General features: G+C 31.4%; 2 protein-coding genes across 4 annotated transcripts; one reads left to right on the top strand and one right to left on the bottom strand.

The window, feature by feature from the left end:
* Positions 1-23125, top strand: LOC143079411 (uncharacterized). Of its 3 annotated transcripts, XM_076254741.1 has the most exons (6): positions 1-110; positions 14359-14554; positions 19212-19421; positions 20597-20724; positions 20937-21310; positions 21637-23125. In XM_076254741.1, exons 2-6 carry the CDS (start codon positions 14552-14554, stop codon positions 22113-22115), a joined length of 1194 nt encoding a protein of 397 aa, XP_076110856.1. In that variant the 5' UTR covers positions 1-110; positions 14359-14551; the 3' UTR covers positions 22116-23125. The 3 variants fall into 3 exon arrangements, with proteins under 3 accessions (XP_076110856.1, XP_076110855.1, XP_076110857.1); XM_076254740.1 differs by lacking the exons at positions 1-110; positions 14359-14554 and adding an exon at positions 17511-17800; XM_076254742.1 differs by lacking the exons at positions 1-110; positions 14359-14554 and adding an exon at positions 18084-18240.
* LOC143079409 (sex peptide receptor-like) lies at positions 11178-13880 on the bottom strand. The gene has a single exon (XM_076254739.1). It carries the CDS (start codon positions 12670-12672, stop codon positions 11443-11445), a length of 1230 nt encoding a protein of 409 aa, XP_076110854.1. The 5' UTR covers positions 12673-13880; the 3' UTR covers positions 11178-11442.
* Positions 23126-26047: the final 2922 nt, after the last annotated feature.

The raw sequence follows: 26047 nt of genomic DNA, 5'->3' as shown, positions 1-26047 counted from the left end.
CATACCTTGACCTGTAATGGTTTACTTTTATATATTGTTATTTGGATGGAGAGTTGTCGCATTGGCACTCATACCAAATCTTCATATATCTATGTACCTTTAACAGAATGGTAGGTCTGATATATATCATAAATTTTTAAAATATGTAAATAATCTTATATTTATACTATGATAGCCAACTACACATGCATTGTTTTGCATTTTTGTTATGTATTACATGTATATTCTTAGATTTATTATAGAGAAGTGTATGGATGAGTTTTCGGCCTCTCCCGGTCTTCAAGACATTGTGTAAATTTATACGTTGTTATAAGATAGGTAAAATTGTTTTAAAAAAAATTCCCTGCGTTGCAATGAAAATTATTTGAAACTTGAAAATTTTATTTCTTCTCAATACTAACCAAACAAATTATGATGTAGAGTGACAATTATAATTTATATAAGACATGTAAGAAAATAACATAATGTAAAAGGATTTTTACATAGTGCAAAAGTTAGCATACATTGTACTTATTACCACGGACTGTAAAGTATAAAATGTTGATAAAATCAGTAAATATATATATATGTATATTAATTTTTACATTATTCAAATTCAAATTCAAATATTTATTGCCATATAAACTTTAAACATTAAGTTTGTAAAATACAAAATAATAAACAATATAAATATATATATATACACAATCATTCATTTACAGTAAATATACCAGTGTCCCCTGTCCTCAGTTCTAATGACCTTTTGATGTAGGACCCCAATTTATTTACTTGTGATGGTGCTGATGGATTGAGTATAAAAATCAACTTTTCTTCATCAGATAAATCTTTAACAGAAAAATTTAAATCCAAATTGTTAAAAAAGTTATTTCTTAGTTCCATATTTAATTTACAATCTAATATAAGATGTTTTTCGTTTTCTAATGTTTTACATTTAAGGCATTAAATCTCTGCTCTCTAGGAATATTAGTATGTCTGCCTTTTTCTATATTTAAATTATGGTCACTAATTCTTAGTTTTGTTATTAATTTTCTATAAATAAAGTTTGATGTTCTTAACCGTCAGGATTCTACTTCGTCAGAATTATATCCCCATTACGCCAGTTCATTTTCACAATCGTAGAAATGGAAGCCATTGTAGGGATGACGCGCTACCAATTTTGCTCATGTTAACCGATAAATTTATCCACATTGTGCCATTACGATCCTTATATGTCAGTTGTATTTTAAAAGACAAATGTATCAACTAGCTAATGAGCATCAGTTAATGATCTTGTCTGCATTGTTTCAACTTTAAACTATTGTCTGATCGGTTGTCAGGTGGAATTTTCGAAAATTCATAAACATTTAAAAAAATTCTAATAAAAAAATTCGTGGAAGGGCAGACTAGATTTTTTTTAGTGTATAAAGACTATAAACCCTAGTTTTCACACACAAACAATTATATTTTTTCAAAGATCTGCATTTTCATCATCCAACTTGAAAGACTGTCGTGAAGTACTTTTAGTAAAAAAAATAGCTATTCGAACACACCTTCTCTGTTTTTGTGACTCATTAGATAGGTATTTCACTTGACCCATATATTTCATCTTTTAGTACTGTTATTTTTTTGTGTTAATATAAAGTCAATCTGTAGCTTTGGTATATAAAAATAATAGAATCTGAAGCGAGACGATGTATGAAATATTACTTTGTACGATATCAAGACAAAATATTCAACTCAAACACGCCCTAACATAAAAAGGTGCACTCGATTTTCTCTTTTCGATACAATTGTTACCCATTTTTTGGAATTTTTTCTTGAGTCACATAATGGAAGGGCAGACACGAAAATTTTTGAACTAATAGATTGATATGTTTTCCGTCAGTGGTATTTTTTTCAAAAAAATCGGAGGTTATGCATTTTCTTCATCCAACTTGAAAGATACCCATGTCGTCGACTTGAAATCTGATTGTTCTGCTTAACCATGTTCTAGATAAATTGAAAACTTATGCAAATGGTGTTTTTAAAATAAAACACCTCGTAATTGAGAAGAAAATTGTAATTTTGTTTGTTTCTATTAACTTTTAAAATTTTTGTCACTATATTTAACAATACAGTACACATTTATCGCCTTCTCTAACAAAGAGCTTCGATTCTTTTGTTCTATTTCAACCTGGTTTCCGACTGTTAAATAGTCTTCAAAACATAAATTTTGTTTAAGATTCTTATATAAATAAAGTTTACTTTTTTCATCAATGTTTTGCATCTTATCATGTATCAAATTTTCAAAGTAGTTTTTAGAGCTTGTTTTTATATAAACTTTAAATGACTTATTTATTTTTTTGTCTGAACTATTATTTTGTTGAATTTGTGCTATATCTAAATTAAGTTTACTTAAAATATTTTTTACATAGGTAAACCAGGAGTATACTCCTTCTGAGTCTAAGTTTTTACTAAGCGCGTAAGCTTCTTTCAAAAGAGGATTTAACTTACAGCATTCAAATCTCTTTAAATATAATAAAATTTGTGTTTTAATATTAAATTCTATAGGAAGTCTCCCCAATTCAACTCTAGTTGCAAGATTAGATGCATTCTTTTTAGTTCCTAATAAAAATTTACAAAATTGCAAGTGTAATTTTTCAATTGGACTTTTTTCTGCAAAACTTAAAATATCTACTTCTTTTCCAGAATTTAAAGCTCTATTTTTTGCTCTAAAAAGAGATATATATGTGTCTAAATATGTAACTTCAGAGTTGTATATCATTACTGGTTTTATGAGGGAATCAAAGAGGTGGCATGCCACTTTGACTGGTAAATTATTAAAGCAGTATACATAAATCCGAAAATTAGACCAGCTAGATTTGGTAAGAACTTACCGAATTTGTTATTCTAACTTTTGCTTCTTTTTTGAATAATTTGTTAAAATAGATTAAAATTGTAAAACGTCAAAAGGTATAGCAATTGTTTTTAAAGAACGTCCAATTTTCAAAACCAACGATTTTTTTACACTTTTTGTTTACGTTTACCCTTAATTCTCCGCTGCTTATGATGGCGAGTAGGAGAAATCGACCAGGAAAGGACCTGAAAGATTTGCAAGTCTTATTTTTTCAAAGACCATTTTGGTTCTGCATGATGTATACATAGCAACGTCCAAACTGACTTGAGTCTTTATATTGAAAACATGCAGAGAATGTCTGGCGCTCTCGACAAACAAAGTCCTTATATATAGATGCCAGCTTGTTGCTGAACTATATTGAATTTATAAATACGCTGCAACGTACTCATAAGACATACCATTTTGAGCCTACTTGTAAAGTAACAGGGTTGCATTTATAGCTAGAAAGGTGTTTAAAATCTAGTGGTAAATGCATCCTGAAAATCAGGACGAGAAGCTATACACGGACACATTTTCGGACTTCGAGCTGACCAGCCTTGCTCTTGCTGCGAGATGTCGTGAGTTCAACAGACAAATGCTAGGAGCAAATACTTTGGTTTGTCCAGGTGACTGGTGGAACCAACGACCTCCCCTACTAGAGCCAATATATTAAGGAGATATATTGCTTGGTAAATGTTATTCAATGCATGTACAGGTTTGTATGTAATCTGCCAATGCAGTCCATCAAATTCGTTTTTTTTTTCGTTTTGCTCCAATGCAATTCGAATCGGAGACACACCCCTTAGTTAACAATGTATAATACCTTATTTATCTGAATGTGCACGTTCGTTTTAATTAGAGATGTGATTCATTTGTTGTTTTATAACTAGCATTACAATAAATGTGCATGACTCTATTGAAATATTAACCATAATATTTTTGGTTGAATAATAATTGAATGTAGTTTATACAAAAATGTGTAAAAAATCATTTGCTGTTTTAAAACTAGCATTACAATAAATGGGCATGACTTTATTGAAATATTAACTATAATTTTTTGGTTGAATAATAATTGAATGTAGTTTATACAAAAATGTGTAAAAAATCATTTGTTGTTTTAAAACCAGCATTTAAACAAATGTACAAGACCCTATTGAAATATTTACTATAATTTGTTTGTTGGATAATAATTAAATGTAGTTATACAAAAATGTGTAAAAAAATAGAATAACTAATAAGGAAAATTGATCTCTACTTAAGCATGATTTTGTTTTTGTTCTGAGGGAACATGTTGAATCGTATATATTTGTTACCACGTCGTCAGCAATTTTTAAAAGATGTCATGGTGTATAATTTTATAGTAGAACTTCAATTATTTTGGTCAACTGTACATAACTATTTTCACAACGGAACAGGAACGGCAAGAATCAGTTCAAATGATAGAGGGTACTTCTGTGCCCTATAAATGTTCTGATAAAAAATACTTCTACAGCCTTATAACAGTTTAAATGATTTGAGTCTTACTTGGAAGACGAATAGTTCTTTGGTTAACATTTTCACTGTATATAGATTAATACATGAATTAATTTGTTATTTAACATGTTCGTTATGATGAAGCTGAGATAAATGTATAAAATGTCTTTGTGTGAAATGGTGAAAAATTAAAAAAAAATGAACATGTTACTTGAGAAAAAAAAAGTAGTGAATGGGTCAAACCATGTCAAGTAAGCTTCAATACAAATCGTCATGAGCTTGCAATTAGCCTTTGATCCCATATTTTTTTTACAGATAATATGTCAAAAAGTAAAAGAAAGTTGCTTGGAATGTGTTAAAAAAAACCTATGAATGTATCCTGTATGATATCCTATATCAGATAAGAAATGCCAATATAAATGTCAAAGTATGCTTAAAGAAATGGTAAGGGTTACGTGAAATAAAAACAAACCAAAGACCTACATTAGTGCAGGACTGATAATTTTGAATTGAAAATGCATAAGATGTCTTATATGATTATATGAGATTTATTATAAACTATAAATAGTTTATAAGATATCTTCTAAAGTTTATTAGATACCTTGTAAAGTATATCTGATATTTTTAAATAGTTCGTATAAACTATACTAGTATAAGATATCTCATAAACTATATAAGATATCTCATAAAGTATAAAAGATATCTCATAAACTATATAAGATATCTCATAAACTATATAAGATATCTCATAAAGTATAAAAGATATCTCGTAAACTATATAAGATATCTGATATCTTATTAAGATTACGAAATATCTTGAAGCTAGAATAAATAGTAAAACGGTTTGCCATACAAAATGCTTTGTATGCACAAAATGCGTATATAGTGTTATTTTCGGTTTGTGATCTGTGTCCGCCCGATTTCCATTTTAACAAATATAATTATAAATCTGATGATGATGGCAGTTTTTTTTATACAGCCCTCGCATGGTCGATATAAAAATCTGGAGCACTCATTTTAACTTATATTAACCTTTCATCGCATAAATCAATGCGCGCAAACGTAGAACAATAATCTCTAAGTGTTTTATGCTAAAATATCCCTAAATTAGAACAGGATTTTCTGCTATTTACAGAATATATTTACAGCAATTAACATTAAGCTTTTCAAAAGTTGCGGTTGTCCAAAGTATTGGAAAGCTACTGTGTTGTAATCACGACTGCCCTTTGACTTATGGTAAGAATGATATGTATGCGTGTTTGAAATTTCGGCCGAAATTTCTACATTATATGTCAATATTTGACTCAATTAGGGAATCAAAGAGAGTACATGCACCGGATACGTTAAATAGGATGTACTGCTTTAATTTAAGATATTGTCTATAATAAAAAATACTTACATGTATATATTATTTCGCAACAAGTTAAAGATATCTAAATTTGAATGAAGTACAAGTTATTTGTGTATGAACATGCAATATCATTTTATTCCTTTAATTTTTTTTTCATTTTATTAAATATAATTTCATTTCATTTCAATTCAAAATTCTAACTACATCAATAACTTCCCTATATAACCGATGGCGAACATTATTTTAGCAGTCTAATATTAATCTTTCATCGGTCCGCTTTAAATATATATGTTAACGTTTCAGTGGCGGATCCAGGGGGGGGGTTGGAACCCCCTTTTTTAGACGATCAATGCATTTGAATGGGAGCATGTAGTTGGACCCCCACCCCTTTTACTCTGGGTTGGGACCCCCCCCCCCCCCCCTTTTTAGAATGGCTGGATCCGCCCCTGCGTTTGTCCAAGAAAAAGAAGATCAGTTTGGTTTTTATTGCGCTTTAAGAGTTTCTTTTCCATTTTTTTTTCTGTGTCAGTACATCACTTTGTACAATAATTGTGTAATCTTCTAACATGCAAACTAAATACTATATCGGATTATTGCATATTAGGTTAATAATAAAAATGTAAAGTAATCGCGTTCAAACTGACTCATTATAAAGAAACAATCTTTTAAATAGGAGTGTATACAAGGATGTTATATTGATTTAAAAAATGCATTTGGGGGTAGGGGTGGGTCTATTTCGTATATTTAATTTTGAGTCTAAAAAAATATAAAATCTCATAACTGCTATTATAATGTAATAACAAGTTATTAATAACCAACCAACTGTTGTGTTGTATTTTGTATTTTTTTGTAAAATAATAATTAGTTACAAATTTACCAATAAGTAACCTGTTAAACGTGTAATTTTACAAATTGTTAATTATTCTTAATGCATATAAAAAAAATTGTGGAGGATGCAAGGTTTAAATTTATTCACGTGTAACAACCCCATCTGTTACGCGTTAAAACGGTGTATACTCAGTTACATTGTAAAATCAATGTTTGACAGATGTTTGGCTCTGACATTTGAACTTCCATTATGTGAAACATTGTCGAGAGTAGAAGGGTAAGTTGTTGGGTCTTTAATATTGTATTTTTGTAAAACATGTAAGAAAATGTCGATTAAGATTTACTTGTTTTCTTACATTTCTCCATATTTTAAGCTGTGTCTATATGATCCTATATATAAATTGTGTTTTGGTCGTAACTGATCAATACGCACGTGTTTGTCAAAGTATTTTTGGCTTCCAGGGTTTTTGGTAGTAGTAAGCATCTGTTGTCGGTACGATAGGCTTCCATGATATCAATCTGTAAGTTTGCTTTATTCATCTCATTGTATAGAATTCACAGAAAAAATAGTATATCGGAAGATTGATTGCTCAAACGTTTCATCCAATGTTAATGTATTTCTATTTTCTATTTTTATGAACTGGTCGATAAAGCATGTGCTATCAAAGCAAAAAAAAATGAGCTTTTTATATAAAAAGTATTAGTTTGTAAACTTTGTGGTTATCGGCTTTTTCTGTTCATGCATTAAGCAAGCGATAATAGACCAGCTGATATATATTTACAAGTTCAAATCGCATCTCTTTCATTGTTGGATTGAATTCAAGAATATTTTTAAAATTATTTAAATAAAACGTTCCTACTAATGTAATTGTTGAAATTTAAAAAAAAAAATGTTTTTATGATTGCCCTACCTACCTTTTTAACGTTTCAAACTTACCACCCAAAAGTTCTAAATGGAAGTTTTGGTTGTAAAGTGTGACATTGGCAGGAAGTGACTAAAACTGTACTCCAGGTAATTTTAACGTAAAGGAAAAAAAATCAAACAAAAATATATACCTACGTTCTTTTGTTTTGTAAAGGAGGAAACGATCCACACACTTTTTTCTATGTTAAGCCTTATCATGTTTTGCAATGTAAGCACGTTTCGGCATTTGGTGTTATTTTCTATTACTATGATGCCTCAGTAGCATGTAAGTACTAAGAGTTTTGGGTTTCGAGAGATACGTAAGATTACAGCATATTGGTAAACAGTGAACTGGTTGTATTAGACTTGCAATGAGGTGTGATATGTTTGGCTCCGTATTGAAGGCCACATTGTGACTTTGGGATGTACAACAGAAACAAAAGCACCGTTCCTTTGCTTTTTTTGTGAGTTGTTTTTATTGTTTTGCTGTACTGATTCTGTGTCACGGACGGATTGCCCAAATCTTTTGATTTTTGATTACTTGCAATTCAATCTTATGGATATAAATACTAGTCAACTATTCCCTCATTTCAGTAATTTTCTCACGAAGTATCGTCAGCTTATTAAATTTAGCATATTAATTTTTGTCTATGCTTGGTTGATTACCTTAGCTGTGTTTGGCAAAACTTTTAGGAATTTTGGTCCTCAATGCTCTTCAACTTCGTACTTTATTTGGCCTTTTTAACTTTTTTGGATTCGAGCGTCACTGATGAGTCTTTTGTAGACGAAACGTGCGTTTGGCGTATATACTAAATTTAGTCCTTGTATCTATGATGAGTTTATTGATAAGATAGACGATCAGAATTCTACATGCCAAAAGGTTTAGTATGCAACTGTGTGTGCAGTCTTTCAATCAATATTTTACGGTCTAGGGAAGAAAAGGCGCTATTTTTCTTGTTTCACTAAATTTAAATTTATTTTACAGAAAAGATAGCATTTTTAATGTATGGATATATTTCCTTGCATTCGATTAACCGTTGCACACAAATGATGAACTTATATAAGATAAATAATCTATATATTAAATATGTTTAAATATGTAAATAGACATTCAACATTTGTTACGACTTTTTATAAAGACAGGTGCATTGCATTTAATCCTACTTAGTTCACGTAGGAATTTATATGAACCTAATTAAATGTTTACCACAAAAGGTAAGAAACTGCAGGCCTTGGTATTTTGGAATTATCAGATGATATGTTCAGAAATATAGGATAAAAGTATTGCAATAATCTTAACTTGCAAATATGTAGCTGTGGGTTTTAGAAGACCATAGAAATAGTGTATATATGTCGCTGGAAAGACTAAAATGTTCTCTTTAAAAAAAGATAAAATTGAGAAAGGAAATGGGGAATGTGTCAAAGCGACAACAACCCGACCATAGAGCAGACAACAGCCGAAGGCCACCAATGGGTCTTCTATGTAGCGAGAAACTCCCGCTACCCGTAGGCGTCCTTCGGCTGGCCCCTTAAATAATATGTATACTAGTAAGACTAACAAAAGCCAGAGGCTCCTGACTTGAGACAGGCGCAAAATTGCGGCGGGGTTAAACATGTTTATGAGATCTCAACCCTCCCCTCATACCTCTAGCCAATGTAGAAAAGTAAACGCAAAACAATACGCACATTAAAATGCAGTTCAAAAGAAGTCCGAGTCCGATGTTAGAATTAAGATGTTATAAAAGAAAATAAATAAAATGACATTAATACATAAATAACAACAGACTACTAGCAGTTAACTGACATCCCAGCTCCAGACCTCAATTAAACTGATTGAAAGATTATGTCTTCATCATATGAATATCAGGCATACTCCCTCCCGTTAGGGGTTTAGTATCATACTTTCATAAAATATATGAGAAGAACACAACCCGTGGCATGCCAACAACTGTTTTTTTAAATAAAAATCTATTTTGAAATTCTGTAAAAAAAAAAAACCACCCTAAGTATTTTATAAGTTCGGGTCTTCTTGTATTTACTGTATAATGATGTGACTGAATCACCTTTCCGTCGCACCATAGGTCATCCCTTTTTTACGGAATTTGTGTTGCTCAGTCTTAAGTATGTCTTTGTTGTTTTGTCTTTTGTTTTTCATTTTTTTGTCATGACATTGATTGTGATTTTTTCGACTTATGAGTTCGATTATTTATCCATTTGATATCTTTCTTCTCTTCTATACTTCAGTTGATATTAGGGTCTAGGACAATTGTCGCACACCGGTCTTAGTCATTCGTCTCAAGTCGGCCGATTCTGTACCCTCATTTGAGAGTAGCGGATTCTACCGAGGATTGCCGAATGTGGTCTTAGTATACTATGAGCATGCTTTCAGTAACTAAATGCATATCTTTTGGGTAAAATATACGATGAGCTTGTCTTCAGTAAATACGAGCATTCTCTGATAAGATATTGTTTGTTATTGTTTGTTCGTTCTTGTTGTTGTTTTTATGGGGAATGTTTTCTATTTTAACGTTATTTAGAGGTATTTAATGAAACTGTAGACGAATTAACTTCACCACATGTACATGTTCCGTCATGTTCGCCAACTTCTCACTTGATTGTTCCTCTTTTTGAACTTTTTTATTCGAGCGTCACTGGTGAGTAATTTGTAGACTAAACGCGCATCTGGCGCACAAAATTATAGGCCTGCTATCTTGGTAACGATATTCATTTATTTATGTAAATAAACTATTTTGTATTTTTTATATATGAGTTTTGCTACAATATTTAAATTCTGAAAATGCATGTAGTTATAATTGATCTAATGATTTATAGTTTAGTATATTATAAGGTATCATAACATATTTGCTAAAATATCAAAAATTTAAATTACTATTGGTATATATGCATTTTAGCGCCCGAATTTCTTTGCTAATTATTATAAACAGTCGGCGCCGACTTACAATGATATTGGAGCATTATAAATACAACTTGATTTAATTTAGCACATATCTAAATAATCATTGTAAAATGCAAGAACTATTCTTAATGCATGTGTAGCATTGTAAAATGCAAGAACGATTCTTATGGTATGTGTAATAAATTTTAATATCATAATAAATAAAACACCAATTTGTTATGACAGACAGACTGATTAAAATGCTTCTTTTATGATATTTACTTCTACGTCCTATGCACAACTGCACTACAGTGTACCATATTTTTCTTCTTCAAAATGATAGACGTTAAACTTTTGAAGCAATCTTCATTCAAATCAATCAATCTATCAAAATGATTGATTATACTTTTGACAAGGTAGTTCACTTCGAGTCGTTGACTGAAAGTTTTGATTACAGAGAATGTGGTCTATCGACGTCAACAAATTCAACCCGAGATTTATTTGAGGATATTTGCTTCTGAACTCAAATGTCAACAATTCTTGAATGAATCGTGAATACTAATTAATTGACTTTTCCTCTGGTATCTTTCGTTCCTCTTTTTTAATACGTCTGAGAGAAAGAAAAAAAAGGAACTGTTTACTGGACAGTTCTTTAACTAAATTTTTCAAATGAAATTTTTATGGGAAATGAATTAATATATATTGCTCAAATGACATCCAACAGAGTAAAAAGCAAAGTTACAACCATATTACAAAATACATTTAACAACATCATCAAATAAAATTGTAAACACACAACACAACAAACAACCTAACGTGTTACTTGTCCTTTGTTCCAGACCACATACTATTTTATAAATTAGAGTTAAGATTTCTTTTGGTGGCTAAACATTGTTCATTTTATTGGCAGAAAAATCTTCACATCCATGTTGAATCATTATAAAAATGTATTAAATCATTACTTTATAAAATAAAAAGAAACGGAATTCATTATCCATTATTTTGAACACGTGAAACAGTCTTTGATAACGTGAAAAAAGTTTTTACTCACAAGTTTTAAAAGCAACGGGATGATCACTTATTCCCAATGTTGTAAAAAGTAGTAAGACAGTTTGAAAATAAAATAGTTTATTCAGTCATTTATTTGGTCTTTGCAATGGTTTAAAATCGGTTTCCGTTAAGAAATTACTAAACATCATCGTTGTCCTCGTAGACGAAGAGAACTGTCTTGTACGAACAGACGAACACGTGTCATAAAATGCAGATCGGAACTGTGAACTCATCAGAAAGAAGATCCAAAAGTTACAATGGTAACTGAACAATGACAATAGATTTCCCCATGTATCCCAGTGATCGTCTGCGTCGGCAGTTAAAACTTTTCTTTTTCTATCCGTTGCTAACTCATATGCATATATGCAAAATGCAATAGTGTCTTGCAATTCTGATAATAAAAATATTGTTAGAATAATAAATACAAGACCGTTCAGTCTTTTCATTTGAGCAGACGATCTATTCCTGTCGTGCACATCTGCAGCTATTCCACGCTTCCGACGTTGTAGCTTTCTTGCGAGAAGTATTGTTGTTATAAATAGAACTAAACATGGCAAAAATCTAGTAACAAATCCGCTGATGATATAACTTACCATTACTGATGTTTGTGTTACTCCGTATCTCGTTCCCAATAAACAACCTTCATAAAGAAAAGTACTTCCGTTCTTTATAGAAAACGGAAAAATTTCCACTGAAACGGCTTCATATATATAGACGACGATACCGACTATCACAGAAACTAGAACAGCAATTATTGATGCTTTAATGGAACATAAAGATCTAGCCCGGAAGGGAAAGCAAATGCAGACAAAACGTTGAATGCCCAAAAGCGCTGTTATCCAGTTTGATGAGGATCGAGCCATTTCTTCCATTATATGAAGCACGTGCTTTAAAATACACCATTTATATTCAACTGGATCCCTGTAATGTTCCAGTAGATGAAAGTATATGTGATAGACCGCGACTGCCAAACATATCACTGAATCAGAGCAAGCAAGCGATGATAGCAAAAATGTCGTCTGCGAACGCATCTTTTTCTTCGCAAATACGTAAATTACCATAATGTTTACTAAAATTGTCAAGAGTGATATTCCAGAATATAAATACGCAAAAATAGGAACCTGCCATTTCTTTGTTACCATTTGATATGGCAGATCATAGTAGTAGTAGTAATAGTCGCCTGTTGTCTCGCTGTAGTTCCCACCAATTTCTGTAGAGGTGTTATTCCCGTCAAATTCTGTAGATTTGTTCATATGTAATATTGTCAGGGATGTTGAATTACTCTTAGGTTCATCAAATCGAATTTTCGAGTACATTTTGTACCTCTGCGCAATATGTTATCACTAAAGTTTGTCCTAAAATTGGTATTAGTTCCATTTAAAGAATAATGCATACCAAACTTTTCGCCAGAGACAGCGAGACAGCTACGAGATAAGTTATATCATGTTTATACAGGTTACTTTACAACTGAACATATATTTTTCATTTCGGATGGTTGAGGGTGTTGTGAGTAGTAGCTTACTCAGCGAAATGTGTCATCAAAATCCATTCGTATTCGGGAAATGCTGTCGTTTTATAAAATTATTCTGACATTTAAAGCCAATATTGAAATAGCAATTTTTCAAGTTTATTTGGGATCATTTTGATGATAAATGGGATATTTCAAGCACTGCTGAAATCTGACATTGCTTATTTGATCTTTTACTTTATTGTACTTGAAAGGTGTAATATGACATTTTCTGTGTGTATCAACAACTATTAGCGGACGTGTCAGGATATTGTCGTAATGACTTCATATCATCAAAACACTTAATAATCGGAAAATAAAAATGTTTCAATGATACTCATCGCTACTTAATAACTACGTAAATTATTGACAAAAGAAGAAAAACGAATTTTCTCAATTAAGAACATATCTACAGCTACGGTCATATGACGCATTCCTTTGGCCTGTTAAATTTACAGAATTGTATCCCAAAACCAAATTTTTAGACTGACTAACTAAAAAATTTGCGTTTATAAAAGCAATATAACCGCAGATTAATATATGTGAAATCTACGATAAAAATGCCATACCCGCAAAAATTATATCTCGATTTCAAAGTCGATCAGCCCTCTAGCGGTAAACTAATCAATCATATCAGGCAAGTCATTTAACTCGTAAAAGTCCATCCGAGGTGGGTGACGTTTTGTCATAATGATTTATACTGATTGTTAAAGTAGTTATTTTACGTGCGTTGGTGGTTTTACTTTTTGCAGTAAATTTATAGTAAAATGATATCTTTGTGTTTCTTACAATGAATTTTTAAGTCTTTTGTTTATATCCTTTATGAATTAATTTAAAATCGAAAATTAAAGATGTTTGTCAATGGTGGTGTTCTGTGTATCATATAAATTAGCATTAGGTAGCCTGGGTTATTCGGCGGAATTTAATTCCACACGGGCCTTATTATATAGAATAAGTTCTTCTGCCTGTTTTTATTTTTTTTTTTAGAAATTTACAGTATCTCATTTTCATATTTGAGCTTTGATAGCTTCATCATAAACCCCAAAACATCTGTTTTTTGAAGTTTGACCAATTTGGACCCCCCCCCTCCTTTTTCCTGAAAAGGTATAATGATGAAGACAACCTCAACAATATACGCAACGATATTTTATTAAAGATAGATATATACTTTATTCCGGATAAAATATTTTACTTTAGTTTATACGGTTGAGATTGTGACCTTCGAGATGAACGTTCTAACTTTTTTTATTTAAATATATAAAAAGAAAAAAATATCAATATGTTACCAAGATTTTCGTTAGCAACAACAATGAACAGGTGCTGCATAGTTAACATTTTGAAATTGAATATATATTAATAGGCATATAGAAGTTGGTAAGTTTGGTGATCTTATGGGTGTGAATTCTTTTAAGTACATTGAATTTGTTTTTGGATTCTGAACCCTTAAATGAAACAAATTTTTCGAATAACATCACCAGATCGCTTTTCTTTATAGGTTTAAGACTTTTAAAGCATGATACTGGGAAACAGCTTCCACCTATATCATTGATAACTATACTCATATGTGTTGTTATCCAACCAGTAGAAGATATCTGACACAACTAAGTAGTTAGACGGGACGATATCCAGTTTAGACAACTGATTTACAGATCATTACCAGTTAGTCTGTACTTGTAGACATTTTCCCTATGGTAAGTTAGAAAATTTATTTCCTGGTTTGCCGACCAAGATTTAGAATGAATGTTCGTGAAATTAGTTCAAGGGCCACTGACCTTTTCAAGGCTATCCGTGACGTTCTTTTAAGATGTCAATTTTTCTTGCAGTATGATTTATAAGTTTAGTTCCTGAAAGTTTTTTTGTAAATTAAAAAAGTGCTTGTTGACTCCAACTTGAATCTTTAGGGAAATTTCCCGAAAACAAAATGAAAGTAATAAAAGAAACCACAAATCATATAAAAAGTGACGCAAATGCTTATATCTAAATATATACTTTGTTGACAATATATGATTTCCAGTGTATAAAGTTAAATACAACTTTAACACATTGCATTTGCACAGGTTATATGTGCATGTACAGGTTTTAATAAATAAGACTATTAATAAATTACAAATCATTAAATAATGTGCAAGGCTGTTAATTACTATTTCTTAAAAAAATATATATTTCAAAAGAGGAATTTTAATCAAATGACGCAAAATCTAAAATCTCGACAGCAATTAAAACTTGTATCTACTCTGACTGGAAATATTTAATATTTTTCATTGTAATTATGAAAAAAATATATATAGATAACTCCATATTTTTAATTCTATGGGTAGATCTCCAAAGTTTTAATATCGTCCGTCTTCTAAACATTTTTTATCGAAAATATCGATGTAGTATACAGGTGAGAGTTGTCCTACAAATATTTTCTTTCAAAGGTTTCTAATCTTTTGGTTGTAAATTTACAGTAAGTACATTTTCTTCATATTTTTTCTAAGCTACTTGCATTTTTCATAGCTATATAGGAACAGTTAATTTTAAGATAAAAAGGCACATAGCAAAATCTAATAGTCAATGATTTGCTAATTATATAAATGAGTTCCACGATAGGTAGCACTCGTGGAAGTGCCGATAATTTAAAAAAAATCCAGTCCCCTTTTTTTCTAGTGTATCTCTGTAAACCTCCATTAAGTAGGATATGCATGTCGCAATCTTTTGATTTCCTTCCAATATTTTTTGGTTCCTTGGTTGTCCATATTATCTATTCTTTGGTATTATACTATATAGTTTTGAGTTGACCTATGTATCGTCTTACTAAATCGTCTGCAGTCTTAAATTAATCCTGTTTAAACGTGATATTTTGGCATAACCACATAAAAAATATGCCCAAAAACCTTTTGCTCAAATAAATATTAAGTACGATTAGATTATCCGTAGAAAATGAAGTGCAAGGAGTAGCTGATATACTCGGTTATTATCATGAAAGATGTCACATGAGTAACTCAATCGGGTACCCACAATCACCTTTACCCCTCCCCCCCCCCCCAAAAAAAAAACAAAAAATATATATATAAAATAAAGAAATACATAACACTGCAATTTTGCTAGAATTAATATTCAATTACATAATTATCAAAGCGTAAGTTTAATAAAAGCAATGAGTTTAGATTCGACGGTCGCTGTAGCAGGACAGATGAAATTTACATATAAGAATTCGAGGCTAGCAACATACAAATGTAAAATAAAATATAACCATACATAAATAAAACTTTTTATGGACATAAATACGTAAACATTTTTTATACGAGAATGGTGAATGGTAACGTTTAGATGACTCATATATGAGGGTATGGATGGGGTCCTTCGTGTCTGTATTCTTTAATATTTCTCCATTTTCATAGTTTTTGCCTATTATTCACTAATATTTATATTTTAGCACTTCGTTATATTTTATTCTAGTTTTTGTCTATTTTTCTGCAGAATTAGTCCAATAAAATATCTTTTTGTAAACCTTTCCAGACCCTCATATTTGTATTTTGATGGGTTGATAATAGCCGTCACTGAAATGGACATAATCGTTGTAGAAGTCAGATGAAAACGGCAACTGCCAGGTATCGTAATATAACGAGAGACAAAAAAATGCACATTACATATAATAAACAACTCTAATTGTGTAGGTAAATATTTAACCATTCATGTTATATGTAAAGTGTGTGCAAGTATACTAATATAGAATTAAAATGTCAAAACTTTTAATTATGTTAATTCAAAAATGTGCATAACTATCAACATGAAAAGAATAAAGATAAGAATTCTATAATACATTTAAAACGCAATTCCATGAATTTTCCATTGCGGTTATACAAAAAAAAACGAGATTTATTTTCTGTTAAAAATTTCGTTAACGGTCTGTCATTTCAATTTAGCAAATCAGGAAATTGTCTCTTTTGATATCATTAATGAAACATTTAGATTTATATAAAAAAAAAAATATACAGAGACTACATTTAAAATGTGTGCCTTGATCTAAATATATTCCTTACTACTTAACGGAAATAAGTTTGCCAAAAAAAAATGCGTATTAAAAATTATATATTTTTGATTAATAAGTTAATTACATGTAATTTTTTTTTAGTTCAAATTTGATTTAAATTGCACATTAAATAAGATTGAGAAATAAAATTAAACATATTAAACGATAAACTAACATGAAATGAAAGATCAGGAAACGGAAGGTCGTTTTTATAAACTTATTTCCTTCTAATCTTTGTTAAGATCGCATAATCCGTCGTAATGTCATTTATAACCCTGACATGCAAACAATAAGTTTTTTAAAACAAAAAAACATAAAATAAAATTATCAATAGCAATTTCCCATATTTAATCCTACGTTCCATACCGTTGACAGCTAAAAAGCGGCACATCTACAGTAACTTGAAATGGCCCTTAGCTAAAACAATACATCATGTTACGGTTGAGTTGTTTCTAAGCCCTGGGCTATCTTTTTCTACCGTTTATACATACACTGTCGTCTGAATGAGAGGTCCCAATGGCGAATAGTGAGGATTAGAAATTTGTTTACATGGGCCAATTACTTATCGCCTTTGCATTTTAATGAGGAGTATTTAACTTATTAATAACTCTGATTACTCTAATTAATATTTTGATTTGAGTGATAGTGACCTAGATTCTGAGTAATTACTTAGTTGATGGTGATTTAAGTGAAAGAATTCGAGTTTAACCCATCATTTAAATTCGTTCTCTCACCTCTAAACTATACACGTGTTACACAGTTATATTATAACGGGATTTTTAATAATAGAGTGGACAATTTCATTTTGGGGACTTATTCATACTGTGTATTGTGACAGTGAATTTTAAATTGAATGATGTATTTTGCGGATGAGACTAGAGTTATCCCACAAGGAGATTTACAAGACGGACAAAAACATATGGTACGTACTAGCATAATACGCGTATCTTTTAAAAGACGAATCTTTCAATAAACTAAATTTACACATTTGGATAAATTCACGCATATATTTTCTTTCCATAAATAAAAGTATCATGAAATAAATTTCACACAGGTGATAATGTTAAAAAATACATCAAATCGTTTTCAATTCTAAATGCGTACATGTATATGTCAAACAGTTGACCAGAAAAAACGATGACACCGGTGTTTATGTAAAAATTTATAGATCCGGAAGCAATGAGTTATAGCTACTGATACATAAATATATACATATATATTTAGTGTTTCTACACTGGATAGGTCGCCGCCGTTAGTGGTGTTTCCGGCTTCTCTGAGTAATTGATATTAGTTGTTAAACATTTTTCTGACTTCGCTGGTCAGTTTTTATTGCCAAGTGGAGACAAAGGTTTAGGTCATCAGGTAAGGGTCGTACGATTTATATTTTTTATAACGTAACTAACATATACATACATCAATGTCATCCCGAGTAATTGCTCTTCCTTGTATAAAACTTGTGTACACTTAAAAGGTATTAACCCACATTTATATATATGTATGTATATAAGTGCATGGTAGGTTATGGCGATTTTAAGGGCGAAGACCTTTCAAATGAAATGTTATTTGTTTTAAAAATGTACATGCATTATCGAAACAAGTAGCTAGGGTTTTTATTGTAGACTGAAACGGATTGTTTTGATGTTTTCGTCAACCACAAAATATGCATGTGCATAATGATATGTATATATTTACCATGCGTGAAATGTAATTATAATATGCCAGCAGTAGTCATAAGGCGCAATAGATCGCAAACACATGGATAGTTCTTTTATTTTATAAAATTTTCGCGAATACATACATGTACAATTCGCTATCCACCACATCTTTCAACATGCATGCGTACATGTAGTACATGTATCAAAATATCAATTTGGTCCATCTAGTTAGTTTTGACCGTGTCCCTGGTCCCAGCTTTAAATAAATCATCATAAAACAACTTTAATTTAAGCATCCAACCGGATGCTTCTATCTATTAGTACATCTTTTATAATATGTAATTAGAATTTCAGAAAAAAACCCAGACTACCGGTATATAGGACAATGATACTATTTGTTAGTTTTTATATTTCACAATCATGCGTTATTTATTATGTCGAAACGGACCTTACTACTTATTTTGTAATCCAGGAAAAGGAATTTATGATATATCGATTGATAAAACGATTGTTAACGAATTATTAACTAAAACCCGGATATATTAACCCATTTGCGTAATATTTCCATGGGGACCATGACCAAATTAATAGTGTCTGAATTGTTTGAGACGCATCCTTTAACCAGAGTAGAGAAATACCTCAGAGTTCATAATTTAGAATCATCTGATATATTTTCAGATATGCCAGAACCCTTCCTGTCCAACAGTTGTTGAACCATTTACCAACCGGTTGATTTGCCAGTGCTACAACACTCTACCGGACCATCAACCGGTACCTGTGACGTCTATGCAACAGAATCCGGATATCAGCAACGGGGAACCAGCTCTCTATAACTCAGCATACCTAAGAGTTAACTCGCCAGAAAGAAAAGGTGTTCGTCCCCCACAGGTAAATTGAGATATAAAAATTTAGATAAGAAACAATTCAGTGATAAGTAAATGTCCTACTAGTCCTAAATACACCTTTATACGTTCCTTTTGCTAAGGTATGTGCTTCAGTTTTCCGAACATACATTTTATAACTATCTAAGATGCAATTTTTTTTTTATCATCTATACATGCATATATTTATTTAAAAACAGTCTACCGAAGTTATGTTTTAAATATGTTTCAAATAAACAATTAACAGTCACGAGAAGATACGCAGAATTTTTGCACTGAATTGTCAACCAGTAATGTGTCAGCGAGCGTACTTTTGATTGATAAGCGAAAAGGTCACGCATTACATCACAAGGCGAATCCAACCGGCTTTTGTTTATAGTCTCTCTAATGAAAAGAAATATTATGCAGGAGAAGATATACATAATTTTCACGGTCCAATGCATTCGTGGTAAATTTAATGTGAAGTTAGAAATAAAACAGTCCCGTTTTATGGTACAGTGAAGGCGAGGTTTTCCTTCAGACGCCTTTAGTATAAATGTTTTAATATTTAGTTTGTCAAAGTTAACTTACATGAAGATATTTTGTTAGTTTTCATCACACGAACCGGCCAGCATGTGTACCATAAAACCAGAAAAGGGTTAAGGATTTGATGAAGGTGTTGGGAGGGAGGGGGGGGGGATGTAATTTTCCAAAATGATAAACATAGCTCCTACGCATACCTAGACGAGGCTTTTTTTAACGATTTAATGCACCCATTTTTTTCACCGATCTAAAGGGCGGCGATGACCCCCTCTACAACCTCCGAGTCAGTCACTGTATAAAGTGTTTTGGTACTTTTGTGTCTCTTTGTTGCTGTCTCATTGACATATCTCCTTTGATGCATAACTTCTACTTCATCATATCAATATTCACAAGTTTAGGTAGTCATTGAGGTCAGATTGATATAGATAAAATGGTTTCCGAAAGGTTCAAAGTGACCATTGCTTTAGATAAATTTAGTATCAACTTGTATATTTGCTTCACAAAAGCCGCCTTTAAGGTAGTATAAACAATCAGCAACTGGAATGAACTTTGGATCAATGTTGTATCAAATAATATAAACATTCCACATGAAAACATGTGATAGTGACACTGTGTATACATTTATAAGTATTTATTCTAATGCACTCCTTTCTTTAATAGGGAAGACCAGAATCAAGTCTTGAAAGTTTAGCCATGCTAAGTTCAGGATTCAACCCCGGTGGAGCACCGAAGACCACCCCAAACTTTGATTCACTCATCAAGCCACAAGTCCATGACTATATAAACATGTAAGTATTATTTAATTCTTCATTCCCAAAATTGTTAAAAAGTCTGTTGTAATTTTATTCATCCTTATTAATTCTGAGAGTAATTGCAAATTTCTGTGAAAAATTGTTAAATTATTTCCTTGCTTATTGCATTCGATTAAAATGAAATAAAAAAAAATTGTTTTCAAAGATAAGATATGTTTTTTAACAACAAACTTTTTTTATTTTTACAGGCAGAAAACCACATATGATGTTAATCCAGGTAAAAAAGTTGATACCAGACACGCAACTGGTGTATTAAAAGCATGGCTGCGAGAACACAGGAAAAGTCCATATCCTTCCAAACAGGAAAAAATAATGTTCACACAAATAACCAAGATGACAATGACACAAGTATGCACATGGTTTGCCAACGCTAGGCGGCGGATGAAGAAAGAAAATTCAGAAGAAGGTGGTTCATCAGACAACAACAGTGATTCTGGAGCTTCCGGTGACGAAGACGAGGATGGCACAGATAGTCGAACTGATACGTCATCACAAGACTCCAGAAAATCCATGCCAGCTATGCCAGTTATGCCATCTATGCCATCTATGCCTTCTATGCCAGGTACATATTTATATTAGGTGTCATTTATATATAAGCATTGCTGCACGATCAAGTGATCTTAACTTGTAGAAAAGATAAAATGTGTATCACTTTATTCGTATATTTTACAAAACATGACGTTTCCTGCAAAAATACTAGTACACTGGGCTGTCAAAGTAGCAAAGACCAAGTGCAATACTAAATGAGATATCTTGTAGCTAAAATATGTTAAAAAAAAGTCGTAAGTAACTAAAGCTCCATGGATGATTAGGCTTCTGCAAATTTCGTTTTTACTTACATGTATACATTTTGCCATGCTAAAATTTGTTTATCATTTTCTTTTTTAGCAACAACAATGGGAACAATTTCTACAAACACAAAAGATTCTCGCTTACCGGGTTTCGATACTTTTATGTCTTCAATGAAGAAACAGTTAATAAATCCACAGCCTCCTGTCTACAACCCGCCATGTCAGCAAGTAAACCCAATGGCAGTCAGTCATCACTATGGCAACGAACAAGTCATGAACGGAGGGATGAATAATTTCAACCAAGAAAACTATTACGTGCCATACAGTAGTTATTGTGACACTGACGCTAACCTTTATCAGCATAATTATTACGAACCTCAGTTTAATGCGCAGCATTCAGGATTTACAATGTATGATAACCCGGATGATAAAGTTTCAGTAGGGTACCAGCAGAGCTACAACAACTTCGAGACTCATACTACTACAGACCCTGCGAGCGGGAAAACAAAAATTTGGTCCATATCAGAGTTGATAGGTTCAGCCATGAATATAAACAATCAGATTGAAATTGAATGAAAAGTTTCGCATATGGATTTTAACATGTCTCAACATTTTGGCGTTCTAGTCCTGCACGGTCAGCCATTGGTGTTCAAATATCGAGTTGTAACATTGTATTTCTTTGATGTTCCGAAAGATGGTGCAACGAGTCATATGCTTATTTGCATAATGCATTATGTTAATGTTTGTGTAGAAAAATGCCGAGACTATCGAGTCGATTAGGCTTAATAATTTCTGTTCAATTATGAATTGTAATTCATAACATTAATGTATAAAATTTCGATTTTGATTAGTATTATATGGTCTCTTTCATTGAAGGTTTCATGTACAACTTCCATTGACCACGTGGTGATCATTTGAATATTCATAATCATAACATAATTTAAGGTTTCCAATATTTTCTTTTTGAAATTATGGACGTATTTTATATTTTAGATGAAACAGTTGAAATTGTTATAGATAGATGTCTTTGTGTTTGAAATGTTACGTTATATATTTTTTTAATTTATCTGTAAAACATTCCACATTTTCGTATTTCCTAGAAAGAAATTCATTGTTATCAGTATTACGTTATAATTTAAAAAGATATTTTTAAAATATTTTTAAGACATTGCAGATATTTAAATAAGTCTGTTGATATTATATGGTGCTTTTGAGATTGGTAGGTGCTAATTATGAAATTAATTTGTTGTTGGTTAACTAACATTGGTAATTATTATTTTCATGTTTTTTATTTGTAAATTGTATGAATGGATTGTAGGGGCATTATCTCATTCTACCATGCAGAGTTATCGGCCCTTGCTCTTTCTCAAGAACGAGAACAAGGACCAATAACTCTGAATGAGAGATTGGCATTATCTTGGAATGGTTCCTTGGTGTCGCAGCATTTGTCATTGATTGAGTGATGAGAGTTTAGATTATTTTATTCTGTAATTTGTAATTGATTATGACAACATTGTTTTAGTGCACATGTATGTAAAGAAAGATGAAATGAATTTTATTTATTAATAAACTTATGAGAACTTTTATTTCCAGTTTAATAGTAAGGCAATAAAATCATTACACTTTTCAAGGATCTGAATGGGGTTAACAAAATAGAGAATAATAGACGAAAAAAAGAAAGAAAAATAGGGTGCTTCAATATCATGAATAGAGAAAAATGTACAAAAAACAAAACAAAATAAAAAATAGAAAACAAAATAGTGAAGAAAAAACAGAGAAAAATGGCCTAAACATAAAAGATTAAAGAATGAAGAACCCCAATCTAATCCCTCATGTTATTTATGCTCAAAATATGCATTTGCTACTTATATCATTGTATTGATATGAGAAGAGAAATGTCGACACAACCAAACAACCACAAATAAAAACAAATGTAGAAATCAGAGGATATCTATTAGCTAATTTTCTTTTATACTCAAAACGCAAAGCAAATACTCGGGATACTGGCCTTTCTTCTCATTTTACTTGAACAAATCGTGTTCTTCCAGTGATTAAAGGCAACCAATGAAAATGTAACAGTTTTTTATGATCTTAAATGTTAATATTTTGGCTTTTTAAAGTAAAACTTTTTGCGTAAAATCACGGAAGAGGATTATTCCAGTAAAACCTGACATGCACACGATAAACCACATAAACCTCTAGATGATTGGATAATGCATTTGCTTAAAATTTATTGTTGAAACTGTTTTTCTCTCTCAGTTTTCCATAGTTTGATCTTTTACTTTACTGGGTGTTTTTTCTCGGTTTGCAGTTGCATGCTGGTGCTTGATTTAATGTACACAAAGTTATACTATACCAATGTCTTTTTTTTTTTTTTTTTTTTTTTTTTTTTTTTTTTTTTTTTTTTTTTTTTTTATACCAATGTCACAGGTAAGGGGTGGGTTGGGATCCCGCTAACATGTTTAACCCCGCCACATTCTCTAGGTTTGTGTCTGTACCAAGTCAGGAGCCTGTTATTCAGTGGTTGTCGTTTGTTGATGTGTTACATATTTGTTTTTTCGGTTCATTTTTTGTACATGAATAAGGCCGTTAGTTTTCTCGTTTGAATTGTTTTACATTGTCATTTCGGGACCTTTTATAGCTGACTATGCGGTATGGGCTTTGATTATTGGTGAAGGGCGTACGGTGACCTATAGTTGTTAATTTCTGTGTCATTTTGGTCTCTTGTGGAGAGTTGTCTCATTTACAATCATACCACATCTTCTTTTTTTTATAGTCTGATAAGCTCATTTAAAAAGACCATCTATTTTATGATCTATTGATCATACTTGCAACGGTTTGTATGGAACGCATGCAGAATATTGCCAAGACGGTTGGAAAATGTAAAGGTTTGTTCGATATTACAGTTGCTGATCATGCTTAGAAATTGTTTGTTGGTACCGGAGTTTACTTTATTTCCTAGATGACGAGTTCCAGTTGGTTCCTAGAAGGTTTCAACCCGATAACCACTATCCACAACAATACATTTGTATTGTGTTGATGTAGTTGGTCAAGTGTTTTCAAACCTTACCCATCTAATCGATGTCAATTTGGGTCAACATGACAAAATATGAAAGATTTCAAATGGAAAAAACCAACAGCCTGATATTTTTCCACAATATTAAACGTAAAAATAAATATGAAAGACAGCAACAAAAGACGACCACTGCATTACATGCTCCTTTCTTGGGACACTCTTAAAAAACATGATGTATAGTTAAACATGTTTGTAAGTGCTCAATCCTTCCCTGAACAGAGACTGTGGTGTAATCAGATTTGATAAGTTGCTCGCAAGATATATTTCATAGCGCGTACTACAATGCACTGCGTAAAAGAATTTTTACTCGGTTTTATCTACTTTTTTTACTCCTGGTCAAGATATGAACAACACCCCTCCGACTATCCCATCCCTGTCTAGCTGGTGTGTTAGTATTTTCCCCCGCTTAAACAAGAATTTGAAGAAAAAAAATCTATTGAGAAAATTTGACAATGTAAAATGAATAATGCATACTATCAATATACCAAAATTGATGACTTTCTATAATTTAGATATTTAACGAGAAGTTCGCAAAATATATCGCCACTTTCTCAAATATTATATCTAAGCACCTAGGAAGTCATACTTAAATTGTTTTCGTTGTCTTTTGTAACACATTTATTCAAAGTTAACACTTATAAACGTTTGTTTATCCTTCTTTCCTTGTGTGTTTGACCTTGCCATTACCAATTGTTATTAAAGATAGGCCACAGCAAACGAACTTCATTTTTTTAAAGGCGAAAAAGAAAAAGATCATATATATGTTGCACTTTGAATATTCTCCCCATAATTAATTATGTAATGAGCAAACACAAATTAGTTTAGGACGGAATTCATTTATTGAAAAGTTCATTTTATTTTCACATGTACGAAGTAACGTCATTCTTCTCATTAATGAAGTTTTTTCCATGTTTTGCGATTTCGAACTCAAATAACTAAAAATTAACTTTCTTTGACCTTAAAATAATAAATCCGGAATACTGAATTTTCGTCAACGAACGATCGCCAGTGACGGAAGTACTTCCGTTTAAAGGAAACTTAAGATCGCAAACGTCTAATATTACTTTATCAAGAAAAGTATTATACCATTAAAGTGAGAGGATTGACATGAGGTGGATGTTCAAGGAACATTTTACAGAAATTTATATAAAAAAAAATCCCAATTACATCGTTTATTTACTTGAACAAACTTGTCTTTTAATTGCATCTTCAACTATTTTTCGTACAACTTTAAGCAACCTGTTTTATTTTCTAAAACATACATTGTACTTGCATACATGTGCCGTACAGTTGTTCAAATCACGCCTTTTTCCGTTGCTTTGCTATTGCACAAACTAGCATTTCATATTCGCTAAAAACATCTTTAAAGTGCACAAAAAAACATCTTTTAAGTGCGCCCGTAAAACTTATAAATTTTATATGCGCAAATTAT

Source organism: Mytilus galloprovincialis, chromosome 6, assembly GCF_965363235.1.
Source record: "Mytilus galloprovincialis chromosome 6, xbMytGall1.hap1.1, whole genome shotgun sequence".
Lineage (NCBI taxonomy): Eukaryota > Metazoa > Mollusca > Bivalvia > Mytilida > Mytilidae > Mytilus > Mytilus galloprovincialis.
Note: the sequence above shows the minus strand (reverse complement) of the source record. Positions and strands in the feature narration are given on the sequence as shown.